This window comes from Saimiri boliviensis, chromosome 7, assembly GCF_048565385.1.
Source record: "Saimiri boliviensis isolate mSaiBol1 chromosome 7, mSaiBol1.pri, whole genome shotgun sequence".
Taxonomy (NCBI): domain Eukaryota; kingdom Metazoa; phylum Chordata; class Mammalia; order Primates; family Cebidae; genus Saimiri; species Saimiri boliviensis.
Window position 1 is genome coordinate 97895268 of NC_133455.1, and position 27370 is coordinate 97922637.

The window sequence follows — 27370 nt, forward strand, 5'->3', positions numbered from 1 at the left end:
CAGTAACTCTAGCCTCTCTATTAACTCCGTGTGCCTTAGAGCCATCTTTCAGCCTTAGCAAACCTAAATAGACTCCCCTTCCTGCCTTTTTCATGGACTGCAGCCCTATAACTCTTAATTATTCCTCCTTTGTCCCTCTGTCCTTACCCATCTATCCTACCTTTCAAGGGCTAGGCAGTGTCTCAACTCTTGTGCCAAATATTTAACAGGGCTTCCAATATTCCAAAATGTAGGCTGCCAATGACATTAATTCCCATTAGATAAAGCAATGATAAACCTTAACACTATAGCATGTCACCCGGAGTTAATATTCATTACTTCTTCTAGCCCTATTTTTAAAAATTCTCCTGAAGGCACTCTTGTGGGTCATTTTGTGAATGTTTAGACTCTGCTTTTATCCCTAACAATTCTCTTTCTGCCACCCAAAGTAGCTATCAATTGTCTATATCTGCCCTTATATTTAGCCAAAAAGTTATTTTGCCTTTCTGAAGTGAATACCTTTTCAAAGTGACTTTTTAAACTATGAAACTATGAAACAGAATCTCAAACAGTAGATGGTATCTCTTTAACTGATTTCCTTTGCTGAAAACATAGCAAACTCGAGCGTGATAGCAGATGTAACTAAGAAATGCAATCATCCAGTCAGAGACAACCACAGCATAAAGGGTCACCCTGTCCTTTTGGATTGTTTACTTTGCAGAGTGCACATACGTAATATCAAAAGAAGATTGTTAACACCTTCTTTTGAAAAGTAATTCAAAGGAAGGACAGCTTACAAGTGCTGAGAGTGGAGATGCAATAAAGACTGCAGGGTCCGGTGAAAGCGGCACTATGGACATTACAATAGGGATTTGAGCCTCTCTGAGAATGGACAGTACTTTTCTATGAAAGTGAGGTCTGCTCTTTCTTCCTTTTAAATTTGCTGTAGACACTAAGGGTCGAAAGAATAGAACAGACCTTTTCAACTCAAGCCTTGCTTTCCTAAGAATTCTATGGTCTTCACCCTCATTCAGCTGACATCACAACAAACGAGGTTCTCCACCTTGTTCCTGCCTCCACGCATTTCATCTGGATAACCCGCTTCATTCAGCCTCTGTCTCCCATTCAGTGATTCTGCCATCCCCAACACACACCTTTCCATGAACCCCCACCGTCAGTCCCAGGTCAGAATGACTTGATTGAAGAATAGTATCAGCATGGTAATAGTAAAAAAGAGCAATTGAATGAAAGTCAGGAAGCCTGGTTTATACTCTTAGCTCTGCCACTAAATTATCAGGTGAATGTAGGTAAGTCACTTCAACTTATAAAAGATAGAAGGCAAGTTAGATTATGTCTAAAATTACCTCCCAAATAATTGTAGGAAATAAATCGTTTGTTTTCTTTTAAAAAACCTAATCAATATTAAAGATAAAATAGAAGAAATTTATGGTTCTGCTTGGGTTAAATACCAGAAAATCAAGTTCTTGCTTTCTCTTAATAGTCCTAATTTTATAATTGCTTATGTTTTCTGTAAGATGAAAAACCACAGATTATTCATATTGGCCTCCCTTTCACTTTTCTGCCCAGGACTTGACTTGGTTATGAGACCTTTTAGAAATCAATCCTAACTCACCTCTCTAGTGTCCTCTGTTAATTCATTTCTAAGCCCCTTTCCTGGTAGCCAACATTGAATGTCTCACCCTCGATGTAAACAGTAGCTCCTCTCTGGAGCCTCCCCTCTTGTGGCTCATCTTGCTCCTTGAATCATCCCATCTATCTTTTACCACATCTCTTATTACACTATAGTGAATTCTTTATGTGCTTAAGCCTCCATCTAGACAATGAGCTCTTAATTGACCATTGGACTATAAGAATGTATCTCTTGAAAAAACAATCTTCAGAGTTAAAATGTGTGTGTCTGTGTGTGTATGTGTGTGAAAGAGAGAGATAGAGAGATCTGTATTCAATTTCTGATTCTGATGAGTAGTTTCTGAGTGACCTTAAATAAATTACTTAATGCTGGCTCTGAATTTCCTCATTTATAAATCTGTAGATAATATCTACCAAAAGCAATTGAGATTATAGTCCAAGAAACAGAATACCTAAAACAAATGCTTAAAGAAAAAAAGGAGTTTTATCGGCTCTTCTTGCTGAAAATACCAAAAGTTTATTGTTTTAGATATAACTTGATTCAGGGGCTCAAATCATGGCACTAAATTTCAATCTTTCTCCATCTTTGGTTTTTATCCCCTTTTCTGAATCCATCCTCAGGGTCTATATATTGTGGCATGATAAAGCTTTGAGCTACTCCTCATCTACATTCCTGTGTTTCAAATACAATGGAAAAGACAAGTGTTCTTTTCCTAATAGTTTCAATCATGAACCTGATTTTGATGGGCTTGAACTAAATCAAATACCCATTTTTGAAATGATCACTATACCCAGGGAAGTAAAATGCAGCCATTAGCTAATCCCTGGACCACAAGCCTACCCCTGGAGCTGGAATCAGCCTGAACAAACACGTAGACTAGAAAGAAAAAGGTGTAATTCTGCAAAATAAATTTAGGGACAGGTTTCCAAAAAGACAGTGAATATATGCTGGATGGACCAGAAATAACTTCTGTGCACTGTATACTCTATCAGATTCTTAAAAAAAAACTAAATGAGACATTATTCAGAAGTCACCTAGAGAAATGTCTGGTACATAAGAAGTTTCCCAGTGTGATCCATAGCACGTAGCAGGTGCTAAGAAAATGTCCAGTCAGTAAAGCGTATAAGTAAAAACTGAACATGCTAGAGGAATTCTTAGAGTTAGTAACTTCAAAGATAATTTTGCTTTAATTTTACAGTTCATTCTTTGGTTACTTTTCTTGTTGGCAGAGATGAGAGAGTAGGTCACATCTATTGTTTATATAGCTTTCTCAACATATTCTACTTAATCTAATTATGCTGCTGTACAAATGCAGCAAAAGCAATTATACCATACAACCAACTTCACTAGAGCAGTTAACTCATTAAAGAAAAACACATGGGACTTCTCATAAGCTCTCAGTCCTCTGCTGGTACTAGAAATGCAGAGAAAAAGAAGACGAGGTGTCATCCTCAAAGAAATTTCTCTGTTTCATATCTAAGGCTGTGGAATATAATAATAAACATAATAGGTAAGGGCCTTATTAAAGAACAGTACATAGGTAATTTTAAAACTAAGCATCTTAATGAAATACACATTTTCTAATTAAAAGAAAGAAAAATAAATGCTCATAATTGCCAGGAAGCTACTAAGCATCAGTGAAATTCTGATATAGGACTTTAGGACCCCTGCTTCAGAAAGATCGATGGACAAGGGTACCACCTAGCAAGTAAGCTGAGAGCTAAAAACTGAGAAAGAACAATAGACCATGAAATCAGAGGAAGGCGCTGTTGAGAATTCAGACCGGATCCTGTAGCTAGAATGTAAATTCCAGCTCTGCTTCTGATTCACTCTGTGACTTTAGGCCCAAGTTCTCTCTGTGGCTTCCTTTCTTCATCTATGGAATGGAAATAATGGTAACTGTGTTTAAGAACCGATAGGATAATGACACTGCTTGCATTCAAGCCCTTTGCTTCTCTTGCATGAACTGGTAACATTTGCTTATTCCTCCAACTCACCCACTATGCTAGTGCTGAAGTCATCTTTCTAAACTACAAATCTGACAGTTTTATTTCTTTTAAAATAGCCCCCTTTACTCTTTGCAAAGAGTCCAAATTACTTAATAGGGTGTGGTCATCCTTCCATGATCTGGTCTTTGCCTACCTCTGCAGTTTTAGTGTTCACCATGACCTCTCACCCAGCCCAATCTTAAACTCTTAGCTTTGCACACATTAACTACCTAAAGCTCCTCTAACATGAAATGCTGTTTCCTACCTCTGTGCCTTTGCATGATCAATGTTTCTCTGTTTGGAAATGTGGTCTTCTTGGTAAACACCAAGACTAATTTTATAATCTCTTCAAAGTTTGCTGGATTATTCCAGTAGCCCTCAACCTAGAGCTGACTCTCATGTCCACAAGGTTTCCCTCTGCCCCACCCCATATGGATGATATTAATGTGTGTGTGTGTGTGTGTGTGTGTGTGTGTGAGAGAGAGAGAGAGAGAGAGAGAGAGAGAGAGAGAGAGAGAGAGAGAATGAAAGTGCTCTATTGAGGATCTGAAATGAGTAATACAGGATAAGAAGGAATAATTCCATGAGAGAAATTCTTGAAAAATCTTAAAGGAATGGTTTACAGAGCATGAGTGGAGACACTCACCTTTGGTAGGATTGGAAATTTTTCTTTCATTGTATAGAAAGACAACCCAGAGAGTCTTTCTACATACAAATGCATATGTGGACTGATACAGTAAGTGGAGGGAAAACACAGAGGTTTCCATTCCATGGTTTCTTTTCCCACAATGAAGTCTGGAACAGCATGACTGGCCAAGCATGAAGACAGAGAAGGGCATGGTAGCAGAGTTGGAGACAGAAGAGACACCAGACACCAAACTGGGAGAGTACAAAGTTGAGGTCATAATAATCCACTAAGATCCAGTGAGCTATGAGATCAGGTCATCAACTAAGAGCAGGCAGTTTTTGTTAGAAATTTGAAAAAAAGAGGAGCACTAGTTCCTTTAGCACGTGAAACAGCAACTTGGCAAGGAAAGTAGAGTGTGACTGTCGGCAGCATGGATTGCCCATTTGCAACCTGTGGTAATGAACTTACAGGGAAAGCAGTAGCTATGGTCATCATGGTATGCATTCCCTCTGGGACCAGGCCGCTGCTCAGCTGGGGAAGCAGGGAGGTGAATACTTGGTCATAACCAATATTGACCTTTTATTTGCATTTTACAGTGACAAAAAGAACAGGGTAGTTGAGAATTTTATAAAATAGATTGTATAACTGTGAATTTCAAGCTGCATCAGGAGAGAGGAGTGGGCCTGAAGGAATTATTGACAGTGAGAAGTGGAACGGTTGACAGGTTCAAGGTCCAATGAGAGAACAAAAGTGCTAGAGTGGGAATGCAAGAACATTTGAGCTCACCCACTATGCTAGTGCAGAAGTCATCTTTCTAAACTACAAATGAAGTGCTTAACATTGCTACCTTTAAAATAAGGCAACTATGAAAATGGCATTTTATGAATAGTCTTTTCTACACATTGTGGACATCTCCCAAGAACGGACATGTGAGTCAGGAAATCAAATCACAAATGGGCGAGGATAGTTAGCAATACCTTTAGGAAGCTAATAAATTATCTTTTTAATATCTCCTAAAAACTCAACAATCAGCTATGAAAAACCCTGGATTCTGGATTCTTCCAAAGGTAAACCACATGATGCTAAAAAATAATAAAGTAATTGCAGTTTCCTCAAAAGATACAATAAGCAAAACAGAGAGAGGAGGAGAAAAAAAAAAACCTTCCTGATGTAAACACAAGTGTCTTCCTGGTTTCTTCCTATGCCTTTGTTCTTTGTTTTAGGCAGAGTTCTATTGAGTGGAAGCCCATTCTAGGAAAGGTTTCCATGCAATCTTCCTGGTTCCCTAGTTGTCACAGCAGAAGTAATGATAAAATATTTATGGATCATGGCCGGCCACGGTGGCTCATGTTTCTAATCCCCAGCACTTTGGGAGGCTGAGGCAAGTGGATCACTTGAGGTCAGGAGTTTGAGACCAGCCTGGCCAACATGGTGAATCTGCGTCTCTACTAAAAATACAAAAATTAGCCAGGCATAGTGGTAGGCACCTGTAATCCCAGCTACTCGGGAGGCTGAGACAGGAAACTCACTTGAACTCGGGATTAGAGGTTGCAGTGAGCCAAGATCATACCACTGCACTCCAGCCTGGGTGACAGAGTAAGACTATCTCAAAAATAAATAAATAAATAAAAATAAAATAGGAAATAGAAAAAAAATGTATGGATGACTTCTCACTTACTTCAATTTTCTCTTTTCTATTCCTGGCCCAGATTTCCTGACATCAACTATCGTTTACCAACATCATGAATTCATTTCCTCCCCAATTAACAGTAGAGGCAAAAGTAATGTTTCTTTCTTCATTAAGGCATAAACTATACTCCAAATAGATCATTTATAACTTCTTAAGGTGATTCACAGCCCACAGTGAGAAGCAGCCAACCTGGGTCTAGAGAAATGTGGCCACTTTCTTTCCCAAAGAATCCAGAATGTCTTTGATTCTAAGAATGAGAAATTGGAGGTTAAAAGCTGCCCAAATTTCAGAAGGCCATTGAAAAAGAAGTAGTTAAATAAAGAGGCAGGGTTAAGGATGTTAGAGAAAAGACATGACCATAAGCTTTAGCTTTTGCCCTTATCTCTCTACAGAAATGTGATTTAATTATTAGTTGCATCAACTTGTTATGAATAATTTGGAGTTGGAGGGCGCAAACCTGAAATGTTTTGTCAGAGGGATTTGGATATTCCAGGAGTTTTGTTATTCACTTTTTACTAAGTATTATCCCCAGATTTCATTATGCAGGAGATAATGATAAGCAACATTTTTATAATAGACTAACTTTTATTTAGCTATGGGGATTAAAGTTTTCATATTTCTCATTTGATTCATTTTTTGAAATAAATGTTTTATTGGAACAACATGGTATTTTACTAGTTACTAATCAATATTCAAAAATATAAAATGATATATGATTAACACTGAGATTGAGTAAAGTATATGTATTGTCTAATAAATGAAAACCAGGAACATAAAGATATGGACACAATAGACCCTACATTCCCTTATTGTCAACTGATATAAATGACTAGTTTGTCTAGCCTAGGCATCCCCAAACCTTTTACACAGGGGGCCAGTTCACTCTCCCTCAGACCGTTGGAGGGCCGCCACATACTGTGCTCCTCTCACTGACCACCAATGAAAGAGGTGCCCCTTCCTGCAGTGCAGTGGGGGGGTCGGGGAGGGGCGGACAAATGGCCTCAGGGGGCTGCATGCGGCCAGTGGGCCGTAGTTTGGGGACGTCTGGTCTAGCCCTAGTTCTTCTTCAGACTTGAATAGTGCTGATTGCATTTGAATTTTCTTATGCAGAGGAAAATCTTTATGGCATGCATGGGCCTAAGTGTTCTTTAAAGTTTGGGAACAATGTTACTTAAAAAGCCATTGCTTCTCAAGCAGTGTCAACCCTTGTTTCTTTCCCTAAGAGAGAATTCTATCTAGAAAGCAATTTTTTATTCTTTTTCTCATTTCTTCCTAGACTCAACTACAAAAAAAAAAATTAAAATTTCACAGCACTGGAGTACAACCAATTTATGTAAAAATCCTGTTTGTGTCATTCTGTGATTAGAAGGCTGTTTCACAGCAAGCTTTAATAACAAACTGTATCTTCTACTCCACTTTCAATCTATATATAATCAATTTCTTACAATATTAGATACTGAAGTTTGATTTTTTTAAGGAGACTTTAGACACTTTCCCAGAACATTACGTCTTGAAGTACATTTAAGTCAAAATGAATGTAATTTCACCAGGTGTGTGAGGTGATTCTTTCACTCTGGTCACAAATGGATGGTTAGTGCTGCCATCCATGCAGGTTTGGCTTTGATTTGTATACATTCATGAATTGTCTCCATGGAGAAAATGTACAGAGGTAGCATTTCACTTTTATGTGTTTCATCAAATAGCTTCCAAGTGACAGAGGGAAAGATATGAAAGTTGTTAGGGAAAACATTCTCTGTTACCAGGAGGTTCTTCCTTCAGAAGTCAGAGCCTTGTCTATCCTGTGCAGGGAATGCTTAATTAAACCTGTGCTGCAGAATTCCTTTTAGATAATCAGAGACTTTATAAAGCTACCTTTGCCTCCTACAAACAAAATTGTCTATGGGTAGACAAGTTATTTTGTCATAAAATTAAGGGAACTTTGATTCTAAAATGTATGTTTCTGTGTTTTAATGTAAACGGTGTAGTATCTGAGACATTCTCAACCAAGAAATGCAACTTCACACTCAGGACTGGAATGAGGTGGTTTGTGGGATCCAGAAAAATCTCACTTGGGTCTCTTATGGTGCCTGAAGGCTTTCTGCCAAGGATTTAGTCCCTTGCTTTAAGGCTTTGTATTTTCAGCGTTTATTAGTATGCACTAAAGCCTGTTTCGGTCACATATTAAGTAATTGTTAATGATGATTCCTTTGAGAGATGTTTATGTATTATTTTAATGTCTCAAGAGCTATCTTTGAGAGAATGGAAAAATCACACTGAATGCCAAGCTTTGTTAGGGGACAGGCAAAATCGCAAACCTATAATATTCATGCCTCAGGGACTCCGGGCAGCTGAAAGGAAATAGGAGGGTGTTGAGTGAATATTGGAAACAAAGACCATGGAGATAATTTTGAGACCTGTTTCACAGTTTGGATTTGGTCCAAGACAATGAAAATATTGAAAAGTTACTTTGACCTGAGGACCTTAGTCTCCTTTCTTCTGAGATTCTTGGGTAAGTGCTTTGATTTGTAGTGTTGAAGGATTATAGGTGGATTCTGCCCTTTTTGTTTTAATACATTCATTCAATTTTATTGCAAAATAGTTGGATAGACATCTTCTAAGCAAACACCAAAGTCAAGGTAAACCATTGCAAATGTGGAGAAAATATTCAAAAAAGAATGTTCCCCCTGAAAATGTCTTTTCACAATACTGAGAGTTGCTTCCATGCTTTGTTAGGGCATTGAAAGTCAGTGGATTTCAGCTTTGGTTACAGCTCCTCATTTGTGTTGATTTAAAGGTCCCAATCTCAGCTCATTATAGTGTGTGTAGGTTTCCTTATTGGTCTCTGAGGAATCACTAAGAGATACTCCTCGACTGTATACCTTGTTGCAGTAATTGAAACTATTTTGTTGCTATAATTTCTTCCTAATGTTGCAGTTTTAGTCAAGTATGCTTTCCCTCTGGAGGCATTAATTATTGCCAGTTTTGAAAAGATCTTTGCTTGGTGTGTACATTTTTGCCTCTGGTGCCAAATCATTTCACTGTTTCCTAGTCTGTGTTTAGGTAGAAGGATGTTTCACCTTTTCTCTTTACTGTTCGGCCAACACTATACCCTTTCTAAGCATAATAACATAGAATATCTTTTTCTACCAGTCAGAAAGTCAACGTTCTTTATAGTTCCATGCATTTCACTAATTTGCAGTACTTATCTCAGAATAGAGGATTTGAATTCAGTTTTATTTGCTGTTATCTGTGAAATTATTGGTCACGAGTTTATGAGAGCAAATCCCCTTGCTAAGGATTTACCCGCGGTGTATAGCATATCATTCTTAAACAGGTTATTACCACTGACATGGACTTCATTGAAATACAGAATTGATAGGATATTTACTCAAATGTAACAGTGTTCTGGGAAGTATTCTCTTGTTTGAAGTTAAGTTTTTCTTCATTTTGTTCTGGTAACTATTTCAGATTTTAGACAGTTAAATGAATATTTACGTCTTAGTCCATTTGGGCTGCTATAACAAAATGCCATGAAGATGGTGGCTTCTAAATGACAGAAACATATTTATCACAGTTCTAGAGGTTGGAAAGTCGAAGATCAAGGCACCTGCAGTTTTAGTGTCTAGTAAGGGCCTGTTCCTCATAGAGGCAGCTTCTCACTGTGTCCTTACATGGTAGAAGAGGCAAGATAGCTCACTAGGGCCTCTTTATAAGGGCACTAATCCCATTTATGAGGGGTCAGCAGCCCTTATGAACTAATCATCTACCAAAGGCAGGTAGGTAAAGAGAAGCTGGGCCTAACAGTCTGTTATCTCCTTGGCAGGTAAAATATGTTGAAACCCTAACATTAGGGGTCTCTACAATTATATGTAGTCTTTTTTTTTATTTGAACTTATATATAGAGACCCCTAAGGGTCTCTATAATTGTAGAGAACACAAACATTTAGACCTTAGCACTCTATTCTTCTCAACTTTCATCATCTTTATACAAACACACACACACACACACACACACACACACACACACACACACACACACACACACACTCTTCTATTTCCAAAGAAGAAAGACTGCCTACTTATGGTTTTACAAAAATCTGTGTGTACTAGGAAACATTTCTGAAATAAAATGAGTCACCTTTCAGCTAGCCGTTACTGAGTGCCCACACTGAAACTATCCTATTCTAGGCACTAGAGAAAGAGCATTAAGCAAGACAGACAAATTCAGCACTCCCACAGAGCCTGAGTGCTAGAAATTGATCCAGACTTCACTTCTAATTTAAATAGACATTGTTCTTCATCTGATTATTTACTAATGGGTCCTATATTCTCCATCCAATAGGAATAAATTCTCCATAATTAGTGTGCTAATTTGTGTTTTAATTCTTGGAAATACGTAATTTATCCTGAAGTCATCTGCTTCTGAAAGTAGTACAAGTCCGTTTCATTATATAAAAATGAAATACACTGAAATTTATCATTATTTTACTGAACATAAATCAGGAAGTAAATTCAATATACATTACCTGAGGACTGACATTTCAAGCCCTTAGCCATGTGTTTCAGTAAATGCATTTTCTTGTTCATTTACTGCTTCATTTTGAATCATTGCCTCTGCCCCAAATGGCTTTTGATGTCTCTCCCTTCAGCCTGGATGAACCCATTTCTTTCCAAGAGTGAGAGTTTCTATAAAATAATAGAAAACCATAGCCTGACCTACAAAAAACACTTGCTTATTATCATACTGTGCAGAACTCAAGAGCAGAATTGATGGAAACAGCTCAGAATAGTCTTTTTTTAATTTGAACTTATTTTGTTTTCTAATAATACAAATAAAAACCATGTAATAGTAACTCTTCATGTTTTTATGAACATTTTTCCACCAACTTTGACATTCTGAAATATTTTATTGATTCCAGTGTATTATGTATATATGTATTTGATTTATACATTATTGTATAATTTTTAAGGAGTTTTACATTGACAGCTTGATTGAAACAATTGTGTATCTCCAACTTTACAATAAAAATATAAAACATTGGCTTAACTATATAGAAATCCACGCTGAAAGAACATTTGAATAATATTGGTAACAAAAGTTCATTTCCAGTGTTTGGCAATAATTGTTAATACTTGCCAGAATGGCCCCAAGAAAATCGATAAGTTCTCCATTCTGCTGGATGTTTTCTTTCTGGCATAAATGTCATCCGTGTGTGTTGTTCTCTCAGGAGGTCAAGTTGTGTCGTGTTAGCAGTCAAGAGAAGCTGGGCCTGACGGTCTGTTACCGAACAGATGATGAAGAAGATACCGGCATTTATGTCAGCGAGGTAAGAAATGCCATGGGGGTAGCGGAGGGGAAATTCGAGGAGGGAGACGAGGAGAAATGGGGTGAAATGACTCACAAGGAGAAAACGCTTCCTTCAGAGGCTTGAATGTGAAGAATTGGCCATGTTCCAAAACTTGTCACTTTCAATTAGCAAAGTAAATTATGCTGCCCAAGTAATGTAATTATTATCAGCTTGTTTAATGTGAATACTTTCGTCTCAGAATCCCAGCAAGGAAAAGTGCAAAAGTGGTCACACTGTGCAAATGAATGAATCCCCATAAGAATGCAGCAAGTCCAGCAAAGCTTTTGGTCCTCAAACATCTGTCCTTCCATTCTTCTGCGTCTTTTATGAGTTCGATTGACAGTAGCACTGGCTAATTGTTTTGAATTACTATTCACAATAATCCCATCTTTTACTCTGCTGATGTCATTGATAAATTTGAATACCCAATGAGTGCATCTATTAGTTTGTTTTATTCAACCCCATGAGTGAGATTCTACCCTCAACCTTAGCCAGAAGCAATACACAAGTGAGATTCTAAAATGTGAGATACTGTTAGTGTTCATTCCTTTTGAAGACTGTGAAGCAAATTTTATTACAATAGGTGATTTTTAAAAACTCACAAAGTCATCATTTTATATGAAGTAGGAAGGTATGTTTTAAAAAATTAAGGCTGTGCACAGCGGTTTATGCCTATAAACCCTGCACTTTGGGAGGCTGACACAGGAGGATTGCTTAAGGCCAGGAGTTTGAGGCCAACCCAGACAACACAGTGAGACCCTGTCTCTATTAAAAAAAAAAAAATTAGTCTGTCATAGTGGTATATGCCTGTAGTCCTGACTACTCAGGAAGCTTTGGCAGTAGGATTGTTTGAGCACAGTTGTTTGAGGTTACAGTGAGCTATTACTGTGCCACTGCACTGCAGCCTAAGTGACAGAATAAGACTCTGTCTCTAAATATTAAAAAAGTTAAAATTAAATATACATATGATAAAAAAGTTACTTATATGTGGAAAACGTATGTGCATATATATATTTACATATGAATGCTAGACAAACTAGATACTAATTGCTGTTCTATGCTGTTCCAAGTTTTCTTCGCCATAATCATGAAAACATTACCTAATATACTGAGCTTCAGCTTTCCCAACTAGAAACTGAGTACAACAATACTTATTTTATTGTTTTTATATAGTTGTTTAGAATGTGGAAGAGATAATATAATTAATGCATTTAGAAAACAACACAACTCTGCAAGTGTAAAATATTACTCTTTATCCCTTTACCAAAAAATTTACTGACTGGCTTCTGTGATGGAAGAACTCCAGACAATATTCCACTTATGTACTTCTTTTAAATATGCCATTAGGATAATTCCTCTGATTAGGGTGAGGAAGTATAAGGAAACATCTGTGGAATTATCTTTTGTAATATGTACAGAGGTAGGAAGGGAGAAGTTTAATATTAGTTTGATTACAGTTCTAAAGACAAGGTTTTAGATTGTGAATGGCTTTTAATTGGGATACAGTTCATGATTCATCCCTCACTTCCTTCTAGTAAGTCTCTGTTTACTATTTAAATATGTCAGAATTGCAACTGCACTTTTCAGGGAAGGGAAAGAAGACACAGGATCTGAACATATGTACCTGGAAGGAATGTTTTCCTTTTACCTCTTACGTGTAATTATAATGTCTATTACTCTTGAAGGATGATTTAAGACTCAATTATTAGGTGGCACCCCTAACAAGAAAGTAATATCTAGCATGTGGATAGGATGGATCAACCTCATGCTACACTTGAAATACTTTGCTTAAAAAAAAAAGCTCTTCTGCAACAAGTCTAAATAAAGTTTGATGCCGTCACATGAAATCTGATAGATGAAATTGCCCCCAGTGAACTGTAGGTCATCACTCAAGTTTGGCCTTAAAATGCCAATAAGTTCCCGATAGAGTCTTATATATCTATACATTCTAAGATAGTTTATAGTTAATATACTTTGCCCCATATGTAAAGTGGTATTGAGTAATTAAATGCATGGATTGGATTTGTGTGTCTGTTTCTCTTGAGAAACATAGGTTGTAAATTTCTTTATAAATTAATGTGCTCATGAGACATAATTCTCTTTGTAAGTATGGACTTACAGTATAGCTGTCAGCTTTGATAAGACAAGTAAGGCAGGATTTAAAATCATCTCATAGAAAGTAAATTTCCTGGATCCAGAGAGTCGTAGTATTAACATCTCATGTCAACTGAAGATCCTTTGTGACAGTTGGGATACAAACATGAGTGAATGAATGTGAAAAAAAGAATGAGGGGAAAAAGGAAGGAAGAAATAGAGGACAGGAGGAGGAAGGGTGAAAAAAATGATCTTCAGATTAAGTTCTGCTCTAGTCCTCACAATTTTATTCTTGTTCATTCTAAAATAGCTCATTTATATTTTCAGAATCAGTGAGTTTTGATGGAGAGAAATATGACATACACTGTCATAAATCAACAGAATTTGAAAACAGCTTTTTGAAAATATATTTTCAAAGTATATTTTAAAATTTTCAAAATATATTTTAAAACCATATTTTTAAGTTCTTACGGGAATGTTTCATATCTGGCTGAAGATATATGTCCTCTTTATTACAGGTAGATCCAAACAGCATTGCTGCCAAAGATGGCCGAATTCGAGAAGGGGATCGTATTTTGCAAGTAGGTGGTGTGGTTATTTCCTTTAGTTTCCCACGGTCTGTCCAGCAGTTATTATTTTATTTTGTTTCTTGTAAACTGTCGAGAAAATAATTTTTGGATATTAACAACTGCAAAACCCAAAAAAGCTATCATTTAAAACTTATTAAGGATGGTATGATTTATTAAGAGTGATTAGCTAATAATTAATGGTTCAGATAGAATCTCTGGAGTCAAATATGACTTCTCTTCCAGCTTCACCATTTGCTTAGCACCTCACCTAACCTCCTCTCATCCTAAGCTTCATTTCCTCATTTAAAAAAAAAAATGGTAATAATAACCTATTATTGTTGTGAAGGTGAAATGAGATTATGCATGCAACATGTGTAACACAATGCATAAGTACTTAACAAATATTAATGGCTATGACTACTAGCAGCAGCAGTTATTGCTGCCTTTTCCAGAATAAATTAGGTGAACATGGATCTAAATGTTCCTTTGCTATATAAAAGTCTAAACGGTAGCTCATGCATGTAATCCCAGCACTTTGGGAGGCTGAGGAGGGCAGGTCACGAAGTCAGGGGTTCAAGACCAGCCTGGCCAATGTGGTGAAACCCTGTCTCTACTAAAAATACAAAAATTAGCCAGGCATGGTGGCAGGCACCTGTAATTCCACCTAGTCAGGAGCCTGAGGCAGGAGAATCACTTGAGCTGGAGAGACGGAGGTTGCAGTGAGCCAAGATGGTGCCACTGCACTCCAGCCTAGATGACAAAGTAAGACACTATCTTAGAAAAAGAAAGAAAGAAAGAAAGGCTACAGGGAGAAGACACTCAAGCGCCCCTGCTCTTGCGACCAGTAGATCAACCCCAAGATAAAAACAGAGGTCCTTTGGGTGGCGTTTCACTGCTGATCACAACTGTGAAACAGAGAGGAGAACTTGAATGATAAATCCAGGGAGCAATAAGTTGTTAAACATCACTGCCACAGTTCCAGAGCTCCCATTTCTCCTCGTTGGATATGGACCCCTGGAGAGCATTTCTTTGGATTCCCGCTTTTGGAATCTGAAAACTAGGTCTTCAAAAATAGACAAGATGTTGTCCCAGCATTTGGAGCCCGCTGTCTCTGTTTAGGAAGACAGCAGCATACACAGATGATCACGGTACAGCATGACACTGTCATGGTAACTGTGTCTGCGCTGCCTGGGCACACGTCCTGCCCAGCCTTCTGCAGTTCTCTCCCTTGTTCGGGACAACACTCATGGAATCACACCACCTCCTCACCACCTGTTCTTCCTCTAGCTAGAAAGTGCAGAGCTTCTTTTTTACCATGGACCTTCTGTTAAGGCTCCAATAAGGAAAGAATACAAAGTGTGAATTAATGATCATTTGGGAGACTAGTTTTCAGAAAACCTCGAGAATATAATTTCTCCTTCAGTGAGCTCCCTAAATAGTGATCTATAGTAAACAAAATGAACTATGTCTGTCATACATAGGGGAAGGAAAAGTGGACCAGGAAGCCAAGACGTAGTCTTGTTGATCACCACATTTTTGTCATCTTTCACACACACACATGAATAAATCAATGAATGAAACCAGGGTATTTAGTGGAAAGAATGATAGGATAGATCAATAACATCTGTTGAAAGGCTTTACTTACATAGATTATTAAGAAATTAAAGGGACCCTTCTTTGTGTATCATCCATATAATGAAAGCTTCAAAAGTGTTTTACTATTTTTTTTTTTTAAACGGAGTTTCGCTCTTGTTACCCAGGCTGGAGTGCAATGGCGCAATCTTGGCTCACCACAACCTCCGCCTCCTGGGTTCAGGCAGTTCTCCTGCCTCAGCCTCCTGAGTAGCTGGGATTACAGGCATGTGCCACCATGCCCAGCTAATTTTTTGTATTTTTAGTAGAGACGGGGTTTCACCATGTTGACCAGGATGGTCTCGATCTCTCAACCTCATGATCCACCTGCCTCGGCCTCCCAAAGTGCTGGGATTACAGGCTTGAGCCACTGCGCCCGGCCTATTTTTTTAATTTTGAAATAATTTTAAATGTATTGTTCACTTCGTTAACATCTCCAATTAAATATACTGAAAATAATGTAATCTTTTGATGCTCAGAGTCACATTACACCCAGCATTCATCCCACAGTGCTGTAATAGAGTCAAATGCTCAGTGATTGGAAAATCTGGAAAATGTGTGCCCTAACATGAAATGACCTTATTTAGATACATTTGCAGATGCATTTGGTCTATATTGTGTCATTTTTCTTACTCCTCCTTTGCTGTTGCCAGCTGGCAATTCTTCCTCTTGCCATCTACTCTACATCCCAGACCGCCTACTGTACCTGGCTCGCTTCCTAGTTCCCAGCTAACCACTCTTCCGCAGGCTAGATACACAAATACAGTTATTAAAGTTTCATTCATTTGTTCTGTAGGTATAGTTAGATAGAAACAAAGTGCGTGTGTTTCCATATGTTATGGCATTTCCAAATCCTTAGTGATATTGTGGGCAGGTAAGTTTTTAGAGAAAAATACCTGCTATATAATAAAGTATTCCTTAATGGTCTAGGTTCACTAAGGAAATAATAGCAGGATGATAAAATGCTGTTTTCTGCCTGATTACTTTATATTCTGTGACAAATATGTCACAACACATGTCGCAGTAAAAAGTCTAGAATTCAGTTTTGTCTGCACACATAGGAAACAAAGAGTCTTAAGGGTGATAATGAAATTATATTAAGTAAAACTCCCTGACAAAATTGTACCCAGAGACAAATGGCTCCCTTATGGTTGATGAGGAGATTATGGGATACCCTGTAATGAGCAATTAATGACTCCTTTCCCAGAGAGATGAGAGTAGGAAAAACAGAGGATTTACTTATTATCCTTAAAGTTTCTTAGATGGCTTTTATATTTTAATGAATCTCTTCAGGGCAATTGTGATTTTAATTTTCTGTTCATTTAACTTGTAAAGTATGTCAATGTCCCTTCCCTCATTGTGTAGCCAAACTTTTCTTAATGTAGCACACCATGGACCTGTAGGTGACTGACTGCGCCCACTCACATCTCACTTACACACACATATACACACACACACAGACACATACACACATACATGTGCTCTCATGCAAAGGGGATTGTTATAGAGTAGGGATTGTGTAGAAGGGAAACCATGAACCAACTTTCTGAGAATCGTTGTGGCTCCCCTGTGCTTTTTCTGTGCAAGGAAAGTTCTTCCTTTTCATTCCTGCGCAGTTCTATCTGCTGTGTCATTGCCAGGAATTTATATCAAATATATCTCCAGGAATTAATCTGGAGGCATTCTCTCACAAAATTTCAGTGCTGAATATGGCATTTCTGAGTTAGGAAACAAGAGTGAAAGATCACATATGTGACCAGCTTTCCAAGGAATTTCCAAGAAGAGAATGCTGTATTCTCCTTTTCTCCTTGGGATGGTAAACCTGTAATATTCCATGTAAGCAGCCTACTCTCGTGTTGGCCAAAAATTCAATCCCATTCCTAAGGATGACTTCCTGACAACGTTTTGTAAAAACTCAAATGGTGAAACAACAGGATTTCTATTGAGCTTTCTCTTCTTTTCTCTGTTCTACATATAAACTGGTTGATATGATTTGGCTATATACCCACCCAAATCTCATCTTGAATTGTAATTCCCATAATCCCTATGTGTCGTGGTGGGGGGATCCAGTGGTGGGTAATTGAATCAGGGGGGCAGTTACTCCCATGCTGATAGTGAGTTCTCACAAGATCTGGTGGTTTTATAAAGGGCTTTTCCCCCTTTGTTCGGCACTCATTCTCTCTCTCCTGCCATCTGTGAAGAGGTGCTTTCCTCCATGATTGTAAGTTTCCTGAGGCTTTCCCAGACATGCAGAACTGTAAGCTGATTAATCCTCTTTTCTTTACAAATTACCCAGTCTCAGGTATTTCTTCATAGCAGCATGAGAATAAACTAATACCCTGGTTCTCTTATTCTTTTATTTTATTCCTTTTGGATATTTTCCCTCTATTTCTGTTCTTTCCATATCTATGTCTCTACACTTTGATCACCTCCTTTGTCACCATACAAAAATATAAACACATATGAAATAACTCTTTTCTTATTGCCTGAGATCCTTGGGTTTTCCTAAGAAATTCCATTGATGTTTGGATGTCAAGAATTTGAGTTGCCCACATATGTTTGGTACAATAATAGAAAAAAAAACTAGATACTAGTATGTTAAAGAGAAAAGCTATATTACATCTCATTTCTAAGCTTTTAGGGCTTTACACACACACACACACACACACACACACACACACACGCACACACACGCACACACACACCCCACTCATACACACATACAGGAGATTGGGCCTAAAGTGCGATTTGACTGATCTATCCACCAAAGTACCACAGATCTCTTCTTAGCCAAGGCAATATCCATTTTGAAACTTACATTTACATATGGCCATGTACAGAAAGTGAGACTGTTATGTTAACAAAACTTACCTGCTCTCTTTCTCTTGGTTCTCTTTCCCTCTGTTTTCTTTTCTTTTTTTTTTTTTTTTTTTTTTTGAGACGGAGTTTCACTCTTGTTGCCCAGGCTGGAGTGCAATGGCATGGTCTCGGCTCACTGCAACCTCCACCTCCTGGGTTCAGGCAATTCTCCTGCCTCAGCCTCCTGAGTAGCTGGGATTACAGGCACGCACCACCATGCCCAGCTAATTTTTTGTATTTTTAGTAGAGACGGGGTTTCACCATGTTGACCAGGATGGTCTTGATCTCTTGACCTCGTGATCCACCTGCCTCGGCCTCCCAAAGTGCTGGGATTACAGGCTTGAGCCACTGCGCCCCGCTCCTCTGTTTTCTTAAAGTGGAAGTGTTCCATTAAGCCATATGATGTGACTACTCATCTGTCTCCTTCCCGTATGTCCTCCACTTTCATGTCTGCCTGGTATTCTCCCAGCACAGCAGGCTGCATTCCCACAAACAATCCTGTAACTATAAGCCATTATTTCAGGAGCAAGAGCAAGTGAAGGTTGAAAGCTCTATCTGATTCTGTTCCTCAAATCTTTTCATTCCTTGAGAGGTATCTTTGCTGAAACCCATGGCTACATTTCTTGCCCCAGCAACAGTCTGGGTATAAAACTAATGTCCTGAGTACAATAGCATCTACCAACCAGTTGGCTAAAGTGTGGCACTTACTTTCAAAAAGATACGATAAATTACATTTTAATGCCAAATATCCATGGTAGTGATTTTATCCCAAGTATTATCCTGAAGTGTTTCGGCAAGAAATGATCTGTTGCCCCCAAATAAGAACTAATTATTGCCAAGACCAGAGATGATAGCTCTGGTCATAATGAGTTCTCAGGGGAGAGAGATGAATACCAACTATAAAGAAACTAAAAGGCAAACAACTACATTGTTTCCTGATGGTCCTGAAGAGTTAGAAATACATAGGTGGTAGATATCTTGTAAAATAAAACCATGTTTACTACTATGCATTTAATAACTGCCCATAAATTTCACTCTATTTGCTTTATCTAGCATGAAGAGTCTTGTCTTTACTAAGTATTAAAATATAAATTAGGATAGTAATAACAGTAACAACAGCAACAACAGTAATATGTGCCAACATTGAAGACTTTCTATGTACGAGGCACTATTTAAGATTTTTACATATATCGACTCATGTAATCCTCATAAAGACCCTCTGAGAAAGGCACTATTATTATATGCATTTTAAGATAGCAAACATAATAGCAGCATTAGACTAACATGAATGAGTATTTAGATTAATGATAAGTGAAATTTAGATGAAGAATGAGGAAGTATATACGTAGTTGAGTGGAAACCAGGAAAAAAAAAGTGGGAAGTATATTTCAAATAGAAAAGATGAAGATAAGCTGTGTGAGATCACCCAATTCAGTTCTCTTAGGATCAGATGTGCCTGTCGTGGAGTGGAGATGAATAAACAGGTCCATATTTGACAGACAAATAGATGCATTGCCAATCTATTACTAAGAATTGCTATGAAACAGACATAAGCCCTCAAAGTGCAAATAGAGTAAATATTGTAAAGTCATTATTTTAAAACTACACTTAATAGAGGGCAGGGGAGATATAGTGGAATCCACCACTGCCAATTTATCTTCATTTGAGAAAAAAGGCCTTGGAGTCAGTACACACATGCTTTTTCAGATGTATTTATGACAAACCACAACATATCCTTCCCAATCATTATTTCCCATTGTAGAATCATAGTTTCTATTTCCTAATTTGATGATTTTATTTGTGAATTGCAAAATCAAATGGGGAATGCACGTGAAACTTATAACCACTGAATTTCCTTTCTATGTATACAAGTCAGAAATGACAGTGATTGGAGTAAGAAAACACAACTTTTGCTCATATGATTTTTTTTAGTTATTGCCTGCTTTCCTTGCACTAAATACATATAAGAGTGTAGGAATAAGTATTAGTGATTGTGGCCCAAAGTTGAGATTTCTGGGCTTGTTTTCAGATAATTACATCTACCCTCACGCATCAGCCAGAAACCCAGAGACCTACGAGAAGAAAACCTCAATAGTCTCTCTATGCTTTTAAGCAGAAGTCCTTAGTGAAAGACATGAGATTAATTATCGAAAAAAGAATGGTCAGTGCAGCCACATTTTCCACCTGTTTAACTTATTCAAGTAATACTATTTTAGACAGAATTACTTGACCTCTTTAGTTAGAATTTCTTTCCACATTATTTGATTACATATATGGATCAAAAATCTTATTGTCTCTATGGATTTGAGTAATCAGTAAAAGAAAATAATTATTAACTATCCAAGGGAAAAAGTTTTGTTAATTAAGAGCTAAATGTATTTGCACATAAAAATGTAGTTTAAAAAACTTTACAAATCTTATTTACTCTTTAGAACTTAGAAAAGGTAAAAAGATATTTCTAATGCCACTGGAATCTTCTACATATAATCAAAAGTTTACTCAAGCTTGGTTTCTTTCACTCATCATTATTTTAAAAATTCAATGTTACTCTATGATAATTTTTTTAACTAAGTATTTAAGAGATGAGTCTGAAGATATTTCATTAGTTTTTTTGTTTTAGGAAATGGATAAATATTAGAAGGAAAGTAGAGTATTGATGAGAATGTTACTTTATTTTGATCAGATAAACACTGAGATTTATCCTGACGATGATGTTTGAGCAACTGAGTCAGACTGCCACACAAATATGAAATGATTAAATGAAAATGTAATCAGCAGTGGCCTGCGAGCCTTGCCTGGTGAGAGATAATACTGTAGCTCTCTAATTGGCTCACAGCGAGCATACAGGATGACGGATTTCAGTTGTGGTATTGCCAGTCCTTCTTCCCCAGCACTATTATCTCAGAGTGACACTTCCATTACTCTGAGCGAAGAAAGATGAACGTCACCTGTCAGGGGCTGGTTAATTGTGTTGCTAGATGTATGTTGCCAGGGCACAGGTTGGACATTTATGAACATAACTGCTTCCTCTGATGTCCGCCATCCTTCAGGGATCAATATGGCTCTTACAGTAAGCGCGTAATTGAGTGAAGGCACTTTGTGCTGAGGGGCTGAAGATGAGCCCATTGTGTGAGCTTCATTGTCCATACATTTACCATAAATGAGCTGATATTTGCCATTTATTGTGTGCAGCATTGTGGAAATGGAAACTAATATGCCACTCTCATTTGTTTTCTAGATAAATGGGGAAGATGTCCAGAATCGAGAAGAAGCAGTGGCCTTGCTGTCTAACGATGAGTGTAAGAGAATCGTGCTGCTTGTTGCAAGGCCAGAGATTCAGGTCAGAACAGAAATCAAAAGTCTTGAGACTGAACTGTATATTCATTGAATTCACTGAGTATAAATTTGTGAATTAATTTATATTCATTATCTGCTATTCTCTATCAAATCACTAACATGGTTATCTTGCCCCACATATCTTGCCTATGTGGTAGCGAATTTTAAAAATACACATGAAACCAATTAACCTACAAAATACAATAAAGACTGATCTTTCCTATCAAAAAAATTTTAATTAAAGACTTCCTTATATTGCTCCATAGGATGGCAGCTAAATACTCTTTTTAAGGGGGGAAAAAGCATATAAAATTGAATCACAAGTCTCCCCTTCAATCTGCCAGCTATTTAAATAATTACACAAATGAGTAAATGGCTGTGTGGAAACTTTTAATTCTGTGTGGATCCTTGCTTTAGGTTTCCATCTGAAAATAACTGGCATATGAAGGTATCTTGGAAGAATATCCATGAGAGAAACGCTAGCTCATCAACTTAAATCTTTTTAGAAGCCTAACTTTATCAATTAAAATGTCTTATATAGCACAGTCTGGTTCCATGTATATTAAATGAATATTTTTTCAAGTTTAGTGTGACCAAAACTATTGTCCAGTCAAAAACAAACTGATAGCTTCTAAATGAATTTTTGAAATCTTTACAGAGGAAGATGTCATGAAAGTAAAGGAAAGATAACAGTGGAAGAAAAGTACTACTGGGGCTTCGTTTTATATACTCTCTATATCCCACCACACGGCAGAAAGGACAAATAGACTGTTGTCACCAGTCTATCCATCTGTCAGTCATTTGAGTGAAGTTAGTTATATCACCATTTGTCTCCTCGGTTATTGATCTGATATTTTTCAGACTCAGTAACTACATACTATCTATAAATTACATTGAGTAAGTATATTTCAGTGTCAGACTGAATCCTGACTTGAATATAGTGGTTATAAAAGATCACCCTTTCCGCATATATTTCCTTTATGCCTTTGCCCATTCTAAATGGTTCCCATAAAGTCTTTCATAGCCTGGGGCAGAGTAAAGTTACACATCTGAGGTCTTAAGAGTAGGGAAACAAGCCCACGAAACCCCCACACTGCCTATGTGGGAGTGAATTTTTGAATACATATGAAATTATACCAATTATCTGGAAATTGCTCAAACTAGTTATCTCACTGCTCCCATTTTCTTTAAAAAGAACGTAATAAGGGGCTAAATGCATATTAGTAAAACTTATGATAAATTGAAGAGAACTCAGTTGCCATCTCTATAGTAGAGAAGATACTTTTATGTTATAATGTGGTTTCCCTGCCCATTCCATGTAACTGCTAGAGAATCTAATTAATTTAGAACTAAAGCATTTCCTTACACTATGCCACATAGAGGCCATAATGGGCTATAGAAATAATAGAAATTAATGACATAAGACCAGATTCTGTTAATCTTTGATGGAATACATACGCTGGGTAAAACCAGTGGAAAATTTGAATATCTGACTACATTACTAACCTTTTCCCCAAGAAGAGTCAGTGCCAAAGGATGAATTTTCAAATGAGACTTCCCTTTCCACACTTGATAAAAGATGGTTGTCTGACTCCATAGGATGCCATTCTGCCCGTCAAAATTAGGATCTGCCTTAGTGCCTTGATCCTGAAGAAACCTCATGCCACCAGAAGGAAGCTAATTACCTACAGAAAAAAAAGAAAAAAAGAAAACAGACTTCCAGAGAAATCAGGAAAAGAAATACATTTTAATTCTATTATTTAAAAATGTAATTTAATCAGCACATGCTATGAAGTGACAAAAAAAACACACACACTAAAAAATCTTGACTTTATATTACTCACATTTTTCCATAGAACTCAAGTTATCTCATTATTTATTTATTTATTTTGCATGTGTATTTTATACAGGGAAATGTGGAAGCTTTTTGTGTGCTTTTCCTAGCTTTTTTTAATATTTCAAACGCTCTCTAGATTCTTGGAAATGATGTACAGAGTTGCTGGGGGCAATGTTGTGCATCTGTGCAATATTTTTAAATAACTCATTTTCCTCATTTCCTGTCAACTCTCTTTCATTTTCTGCCCATTTTCTTCCTGAGACCATTAGAGATATTGCTTTTCTGTCCTATTTCCCTCAGGACACTGGAGCAGAGAGGATTCTCATAAGAGCTTGTAGCCACTACCTTTGAGACAGTGTACGTTGTTCCTTTCTCTGAGATACCACACGTGGCCCCCTTTGGTGCAGACAGATCCTCACTCTTTGGTAATGACAATCCCTCTTTTCCTGCAGCTCAGCTCAAGGGAGATGTCCGTCTCTGCCACTGCGTTAGACTCAGACTGTAGTGAATGCACGTCTAGGTAGAAAGGGGGAAATAGGAGAGAGGAAGGAAGTGAGCAAGAAGAATCTGCCTTTGCTAATTGTGCTGTGTGCACCTCCAGCCTAAAAGAAAGGCTTATCAAAATAGATATGTAATGACTACAGCTGGCAACTCAGGAATCTATGGGGTTACTCAATAAGAAAAGAGTTACAGGGAATCATTAATTTTGACCATTTTCTCTTTATTTTCCCCACCACTTCATTTAATCCTCAAAATACTGTGTTTCATCATTCACTGTGTCAGTGTTAGAAGGTACTTTATTTTGAACTGATTAAAGAAAAATTCCTGATGTGTTGGTGGCAAGCAAGCATTCCTCATTTTAAGTAATTTTGTATGAGGTCTGGCATTTGCAGCTTTATGATACTTGAAAAAGATTAAAGAATGTAAAACTTGAACAATTACAAATTGGACTGAATTTACATTTTTAGTTGGCATAATTATCATAGCTCATCTGCATATCAAAGTCATAGGAATTTGATCAACTTATTCAGGCCACATTAAGATAAATGAGGGTGAACAAATGTGCCTGTACTTCGGGCCCCAGTTAAATTTGAAGTCATTTAAGTTCTACATGGCCTTTAATAGATATCATGAAATCTATGATTTTCCTGCATATAAATAGATAATACATATATGCTAATGCCTCTTTTGGTGCAGTTTAATGCCCTTTCTGGTTTATTTTTAAGCTGCAGATGTTCAGTTATGTTTAAAAACTTATTTTACCAGTTCATTGGTAGTCAAAATATCTCAAACTATTGTCCACTAGAATGCTGCCATTTCTTTGTAGCACAGGGTGATGCAGAGTTTTGACAATAATCCTGTTAATTTAATCAGCATAGACAGCTAATTTATGTAATCCAGCTCCAAAAATCCACTTTGAGGCAAATTATCTGTACTAACTGTCAACATTGATCATATTAGCTAGGGAACCACCAGTTTTCCACTTCACTTTGTATTGAAAAGCTGAAGGGATTTGCTCACTTTAATTTGTGTTAAGAGTTCTACAAGAATACTTGTTTTCAGCAACTGTAAACAAAATCCTGCATGGCCCACACCACTCCATCACCCTTAACTGTCACATCCACTGTGGTGTTCTTCCTATAAAATTGGGCCTGAAAATGAATTGAAATAGACACGGAGTTGCTTTTCTTTCCTTTTTTTTTTTTTTTGAGAATAACTTAGAATTTTTCCTTCTTTACAGATAAAATAAATGTTATCTGTAGACTCTTTTGTGTTAAACAGCTATCTTGCTAACATGGGAGCCCAACCAAAAAGAAAAAGCAAGATGAGGATAGCATGAGTGTACGGGGGGCACATTGTGTGCAGTCTTGTTGGGGGTTGTTTTTAAAGAAAAAAAGCCCAATTGTCTCATAGTCCTGTTAGTAGCATGGCAGTCCTTTTAACACAGGACTGTTGGAGGTAATGAGCATGACAGCTGTGGATTATGCAGGATGCTTTTCATACATTTTGAAAGAAGGTAATGTTCTGTGCTGTGAGATTTACTTGGTTATGAGAGAAAATCTGTAGCCCTGTTTCAGGAAAGGATAAAAGGCCTGAGTCCAATTTTTTTTTTTATCACCTTTTCTTCTTTCTGAGGGGTGAACTATGGGAGGCTGGTATTCTGAAGAGAATCATTATGATAAAAGGAACTCGTCGGGCATCAGCCATTTAAGTTTACCCTATTTTAGCTTGAGTTCTCACTAACATAATATAACATACTAATGTATTCTTTTGCAGCTGGATGAAGGCTGGCTGGAAGATGAAAGGAATGAATTCTTAGAGGAGTTAAACTTGGAGATGTTGGAAGAAGAGCATAATGAAGCAGTGCAATCCACTGCCAATGAGGTGGAGCAGGTAAGGCCAACAATTTGAACTACATCATTTGAGATGTTGCTTGTTCTTTTTTTAATGTGTAACCATAAATGGAGATGAAAACAAAATCAAAGGGTTTAATCAAACATCCCTGTAATGGTAATTTTGTAGAGCAAACAATCATCTCAAATGAAGCAGAGGGAATCTGTTTTTCCATTAAGAATATTTCCAGTTTTTCCATTAAGAATATTTCCAGTTTGGGAAGCTCAGGGACCACAGTTAATACAGTACAGTAGTATTCAAATGTTGACCCAGGTACTACTTCAAACTAATTGCAGAAAGTCAATGGTAAAAAAATGTGTGTAACTTCTCAATATGCCAGCTGAAAACAAACTGAACCTCCCTAACAAGTAATTTTTTTACTTTAATATATTAATGTTTAATTTTTGTAGGTACCTAGTAGGTGTATATATTTATGAGGTACACAAGATGCTCTAATACAGGCATAGAAAATGAAATAATCACATCATGAAGAATGGGGTATCAATCCCTCAAACATTTATGCTTTGTATTACATACAATCTGATAATACTCTTTTAGTTATTTTAAAATGTACAATTAAGTTATTAACTGACTATAGTCCCCTGCTGTGCTAATTTAAAAAAATGCCATGCATGATCTCTTTAGCAGCTTCAGCTATACTATGATCTGTGCATTTTTTCTGATTTTAGCAGGTATAATTCTTCCCTATGACCTCAGCATTCTGCGAGGTCATCCATTTAACAATCATATTGATCACATGTTCATACCCACTATACTTTACATATTCAAAGAAGACACTTGCTTCTTTATTTCCTATGGCTGATCTAATCTCCCCCTTAAGCTATCACCCACTCGATTGCCATTAAAATGCAAACAAATAAACCCTGAATTCCCAGTGAAAAAATAATAATAAAACCTTAATGTATCTATTTGAATACTTAGGCTATCACCATAGGATAAAGATGACATGATGTAAGCCATCAGTTTTATTTGCGTACTGGATGGCATTACACCTGGATATTCTGAATAATCATAGAGATTATCCTTGGTCTTACCTCTGCTGTTGACACATTTCCCATGGCATAATTTGTGCAACATTTCTCATAGCATAATTTGAGATTATTGACATTTTTCCTTAAGGTCACATTTGCATTCAACTAAAAATTTAGAACTCCTAATATGTTTTAAGCATCCCACTTGAAACTAAGAATACAAAGAAAAATGAGTAGAAACATTGCTGCCCTTAATGGATTCATAACTAGTAAAAGATCACAGTGTGGCTTGTGGCGAAGTGAGTCTTAAAATTCTTTTCATTATTTTTATTGTCATTTTCCCATTTTATAAAAACAAGTTCAATATATTCTA

General features: G+C 37.1%; 1 protein-coding gene across 2 annotated transcripts in view; it reads left to right on the forward strand.

The window, feature by feature from the left end:
* Positions 1–27370, forward strand: part of PDZRN4 (PDZ domain containing ring finger 4) — a 389612-nt gene that overhangs the window by 356373 nt on the left and 5869 nt on the right. For both annotated transcript variants that reach the window (XM_039472032.2, XM_039472034.2), the window contains 4 exons: positions 11165–11263; positions 13897–13959; positions 21677–21778; positions 25889–26005. In XM_039472032.2, coding sequence (XP_039327966.2) covers positions 11165–11263; positions 13897–13959; positions 21677–21778; positions 25889–26005 — 381 coding nt within the window. The remainder of the gene's footprint in view (positions 1–11164; positions 11264–13896; positions 13960–21676; positions 21779–25888; positions 26006–27370) is intronic.